The 6,020-nt window shown below is 31.7% G+C and overlaps 1 protein-coding gene across 1 annotated transcript; it reads right to left on the bottom strand.

The window, feature by feature from the left end:
• Positions 1 to 4: 4 nt before the first annotated feature.
• LOC123901743 (putative disease resistance protein RGA1) lies at positions 5 to 2,832 on the bottom strand (the record flags this gene model as incomplete). Its single annotated transcript, XM_045951699.1, has 2 exons — positions 2,520 to 2,832; positions 5 to 2,381 (listed from the first exon to the last, which is right to left on the bottom strand). Coding segments are annotated over exons 1-2 (2,424 nt in total), but the record flags the coding sequence as incomplete, so codon positions are not given.
• Positions 2,833 to 6,020: the final 3,188 nt, after the last annotated feature.

Here is a 6,020-nt window from a genome sequence, read left to right as displayed (position 1 = left end):
ACGCTGCTATATTTGGCGTTTCTTCCCATGTAGGAAGCACTTTCAATGATAATTTCTTAATGTTTGGACAAGTAGGCATGTGAGTCAACATTAGGCACTGATAAATTGTCAAAAAAGATAGACAAGGAAATTGAGGCAGTGAAGTGTTAATATTATTGAAATCATCTCCCTTCCTCTTCCATCCCACCAGTTTGGGACAGAACAGAATATGTAGTCTCTTCAAAGATGGGAAGAATGGCTCATGGATAGGCAATTCGTAATATATGTACTCCAAGTCATAAAGGCCACCTAAGTCAAGTGACTTGAGGAAAGGAAGACCTTCCAAAGGTGGGAGATATTTGAAACCTTGACAAAAACCAAGATATATTTCAATAATATTTGCGAGAGGAGAAAGCCATTTGGAAAAATTTACACCCCCATGTTGTGGTATGCACAATTTTCCAAATCCAACTGGTGTCTTGTCTCTGAAGGTCCATTCATTAATATAAAGGTATCTCAAGTTGATTAATTTTGAGACAACTTTTGTAGAAAGTACAACCTTATCATCCAATCTCACTTGTATGGTTTGTAAACAAACAAGATTTTCTATGGACTTGTGAAACTTTTTTAGTGTACAAGCAGTCAAAGGGAATTTAAGAAATCTTAAATGATTCAATTTTTCAATTGAAACATATAGGTCAAAATGAAAATCATCGCACAACTTCAAGACACGCAAGTATTTGAACCTTAAAATAAGTGATTGTTTCTCTCTATCCAATAAATCATCATCATTAAAAGAAAGCACAATCAAAGTTCGCAGCCTACTAGCATCCAAAGATTCCAGCAAATAAAATGCGTCAAATTCAACCCATACATGGACAGGTCTTCCTCGAAAACCTTTTGCGTTATTATCCAAGTAACAACAATCATCACCAGCTACTTGTTTTGCAAGATCATGCATTAAATCGTGCATTTTAAAACCAAATAAATCACCATCTTCATTCCATTTTGGTTCTTGGAAGAATGATTTCATCAAAAAAATATTAACGAATTGATTACCAACATCTTCAATGCATTTCCCTTCCATTGGACAATCAAGATAACCATGTGCCATCCACATTTGAACCAACTCAGCCTTCTTGAATTCCCAATCCTTAGGAAACAAAGAGCAATAAGCAAAACATTGTCTTTGTTGAGGCGATAAGTTATTGTAACTCAATTTTAGAACTGGCAAGATGCTATCTTTATCCTCACACAATTTCCAAAAATCACCTCGTAAGACATCATTCCATTCCTTTTCTTCACTTTTACCCTGTAATATGCTTCCCAACGATCTAATTGCTAATGGAACTCCGTTGCACTTTTCTGCTATCTTCTTACCAATTGATTCAATATTTTGATCCACTCGAATGGTGTCATCCCCAAATGCAATCTTCTTTAATAAACTCCAAGATTTTTCTGGAATCAAACCACTCAAAACATATGGGTCCTTTACACCCATTCTCTGTGCCACTATTGTACTTCGAGTTGTCACTACAACCTTACTACCCCGAGCACCACACAGCAAGTAAGTCCTCAATTTATCCCACTTTTCAGAACTCTCATTCCAAATGTCATCTAGGACTAACAAGTATCTCTTACTATTTAAATTGTCACGAAGCATACTTTGCAAGTTGTCCAATGATAATGTATCATCAATTTTTTCCTTAGGTAATAATGACTTCAACATGTTCTTCAAAATAGTTTTGACATCAAAGTTATCAGAGACACATACCCACATACTCTTATCAAACAAATTTTGAACTTCGTCGTCACTATATACCAACTGAGCAAGAGTTGTCTTTCCCAAACCACCCATCCCAACGATAGCCACCAAAGAAACATTCTGATCTCCATGGGATTGTCTCAAAAAGTTTACAATCTTCTCTTTGTCATCATCTCTTCCAATGATATTTGATTCCAACACATAAGAACTGGTTTCCCTCCATTCATTGTTAGGTTTCTCAACAACCACAACATTGGAGTTTAGATTCAACACAGACATATCTTTCACCACATCATCAAACATTTTTTGTATTTTCTCAATCTCATTAGCCATGTTATGGCGGAAAGCAAATTTGTTTGGAGAGAATGGATTGAGTACCTTTTTTACTTTGTTTTGATGAGGTTCATCTCTTTTTTGTATCATATCTTGAATAAGAAATTCATCTAGCAAGTCATCTGCAGGAATAAGCACATCTTTGAGCCTTCTTACCCAGTTTTGGACGGCATGACTTTGCTCTTGTTTCTCCTCAGCATCAAGTAACACAGCTCTAATAGATTCAACTGTGTTCTTAAGCCTTTCCAATTCATCTATGACACCATTAATCCGTGCAAATTCACGTAAGGCAGCAGAAGCCAAACTATATTGTAAAGAAAATATTCAGCAAACCATGTATGTAACTATTTTCATTTTTACTTGGAATTAATTGTAATAAACAATCATGTATGATAATTTTAACTGAATAAATTAATAGATAAAAGATTGAAAATGAAGTCACCTTTTAATGATGCTTTCAGCAACACCGTATAAAATTTGTTCAGCCATCCTTCAAGTTCAAAAACAGAACACAAGGCAAACAAGCAGATCGGAAAGATTGAAAAATTTGTAGAGTTTTTTTTTTTTTTGATTGAAAGTGGTAATAGTGAAGTAGAAAAAGTTGCTTACATAATATGGACCAAGTAAACGGACAAAAATGTAATTATCCTCTATGTGTGTAAACGTTGCAATTCAAGGACACACAGATATTATCCTCTTTTTCTTTTATTGTGTCCATTAATTATTCAACGACCAAGGCACCAAACCAATTGTACAAACACAATTAAAAAATAAAATTAAATTTGTGCGGTTTAATTTGGATCGGTTTTTGGATATTCGATCCATTTCGATCCAATTTTGTGCGGTTTAATTTGGATCGATTTTTGGATATCCAAATTACAAATTAAATTTTATTTAATTAAATATTAATATTATACATACATGGTAAAATAATATATTTGACGTAAAACATAACACATAATATATTAAAAAATAATATTTGAAACTTATGAAATAGTAAAAAAAAAATAGATGAAATTGAACTAATAAGTATTATTGAGAAAATTAAAAACTAACAATTAATATGTTAATGCAATATATCATACTAATAAAAAAGTTAAATAATTATTAAAAATCATGTATGCGGTTTGGTTCGGTTTGGATCGGTTTTGAAAAATCAATCCAAAATCCGATCCCATCCATCGGTTTTCACAAAAGAACATCCAAACAAATAAAAAAAATATTCGATTTTTTGCGGTTTTCGGTTTTTTTATCAGTTTGCAGTTATTTTTTGGATTGGTTTATATTTGAGCACCCTATTGTTAAGTAAAAATAAGTAAAGAGGGAGGGTGTAGAAATTATATAGTAACCTTGAGTATATAAAATAAATATAGAAACAAAAATTCATTTTTTGTCAAAAACAAAAACAAGAAGGTAGAAGAGGAAAGAAGAGAAATGAAGGTCTAAGAAGCATAGAACAAAATCAAGAAAAAGAACAAACATTTCAACTTGAACTAAGATTTAGAGGTGGAATCATTGAGAGAGGAGAAAACCCTTTTCTCCATCCCTTTCTCTCATTTTTCTCATAAGAGTTTGGGTGGAAATTAATTAATGGGAATGTGTTTATTATGATCCTTTATGTGTTTATTCATGATTAGAGATGAAATTTATATGAAAAAAAAAAAGTTCTTGATGTCGTTTGGGAGTTTCACCAAATTGGTGAAAATATTGAAGTGTTAATGAATAAATGATACTTAGATGTTGTTCTTTTGATGCTTTAAGATGTTATGAGTAGTCTTAATTACACCATAAACATAGGAATCACGATTATGAATTTTCAGGGATTTTTGGGATGAATTTCGGAAGAAAAAAAAAGGGTTTTTGGGATAAAAAGTGCAGAAAATATATTATGCAGGATGAATAGTGCGCGCAGCGACGCACCTGGCCGTCGCAAAGCTTTTGCTGACTTTTGGTGGACTGTTGACCTTGACTTTTGTTGACTTATTCACCCGGAATCTGTTTTTCTCATTTTTTCGCCTAAATTTCGATTCCGGAGTCCGTTTTCTGAAATTATTCTTAGTTAATGGAGTTTTCTTATATTTGGCACTACTTTAACTTTAAATTAAATTTTCGCGTTTTAATTAATTTGAATTTGGTAAACTCACGATGATGTATGATCTTAGTGTCTTGTGACTAAATTATGGATGATAATAATTGATGATTTATTATGATGAGATATATTCTAAAGACGATGATTTAAAATATTTGGATTATGTTATCCGTATTATGTTGATGTTGAAATAAAGCCATATGATGGATATATGCACATTCATGCATTCATAAGTTGTGTCTATTGATAAGTATTCTAGAGACGATGATCTAGTTTACTGTTGTTTTACAGACGATGATCTAAAACATTCGGATTATGTGATACCACATGCATATAGATATGTCTAGGTGAAATCATATCTATGTGACATTAGAATGCATTAGGAATTATGTGATATTCTTAATTGTTAAGTGATACTTATCATTGTGTATTTCCTTATTTGTTGATGTTTGTATTCCTCAAATTGTTGAGTACTTAATAAATGAATATGTTTGAGAATGTCTAAATGTTCTTAATACATATGTGAGTTGTATGAATTGAATTTATTCAACTGTTCTATGCTATTTAGTGTCTGATATTCGATATATTAGTCACTAATTATGATTATGTTATCTAACCCTATATTTTGTGTTTGTGCTGGACCTTTGGGGGTCCAAATACTCAGGTTGAGGATCATATATCCCAAGAGTAGTCGCGTGCCCTTTGTTGCTTGAATCTAGCTTTTTGGTTAGCAGTGTAGTTATGCTACTTCTTCTTAGTTGCTTATGTTTAGCTCGAGTCTAGAGTAGTGCTATGATGTATATACCACTATGTCTAGGACCTCGCTAGCCTGTATTACTTGAATTGTTATATTTTGATGTTACGACTTTTATTGTCGAGACTTATGTTGTTTTGTTCATATCATGAATGATGTGATCATGATATGGATATGTTGGTACTTAAACTTACTTAAGTTATTATTACGATACACTATTTTAAGTATAATGGTGAAATATAAATATTGAAGTACATGTTTTAGATGATTAGGACAAGTTTCTAATTCCGCTGCTTGTGAAATAAATTTATGCAGGCGTGTTTCATGTAATTAATTGAATGTGATGCTTTAAATGTTTGTTGTTTATTTATTTTAGTTTGATAAATAGCGCGTAAATAGTTTAGGGCGTTACAAAAACAAAAATAGTTAGTGATATATACAATGCTTAAAAAAATGAAATAAGTTAATATATTTTTTTTGTTGTAATATAAAAATATGACACCATTTTCTAAATTATCTTTGTTTTTAGTTTATTTTTTTATAAGCAAAATCAATATTATTAAAGCGAGTAGAAAGAGTACTTGATCCCCGATACAAAGAGGACAAATTAGAATTTGTAGATACATAGAACCTAAGGGCAATGGCGGAGCTAGTCTAAAAAATGGGGGCGGGCCACTATAAATATAAATCGAATATCCAAAAAAAAAAAAAAAACTAAAAAAGCAGTGTGTGTGTATATATATATATGGGGAGGGGTCAAATTACACCAGTGTAACATTTGAGTAATGTTACACCGCTCAATAACGCTTCAACGAATACAAATTATACAAAATTCAGATCATCCATGTTAAATTTTACAAAAATCTAAAATTATTTGATATGTTATTGAGATCGATCAAGATTAACGCTTTATGTGTAAAATTGAACATATCAAACGATTTTAGATTTATGTAAAATTGAACATGGATGATCTATAAGATATAAACTTTCAATCCAATGGTGGATTTTGTAAAATTTGTATTCGTTAAGAGTTATTGAGCGGTGTAACATCACTCAAATGTTACACCGGTGTAATTTGATCTCTCCCCTATATATATATA

The sequence above is a fragment of the Trifolium pratense genome, unplaced genomic scaffold, assembly GCF_020283565.1.
Source record: "Trifolium pratense cultivar HEN17-A07 unplaced genomic scaffold, ARS_RC_1.1 scaffold_76, whole genome shotgun sequence".
NCBI classification, from domain to species: domain Eukaryota; kingdom Viridiplantae; phylum Streptophyta; class Magnoliopsida; order Fabales; family Fabaceae; genus Trifolium; species Trifolium pratense.
Note: the sequence above shows the minus strand (reverse complement) of the source record. Positions and strands in the feature narration are given on the sequence as shown.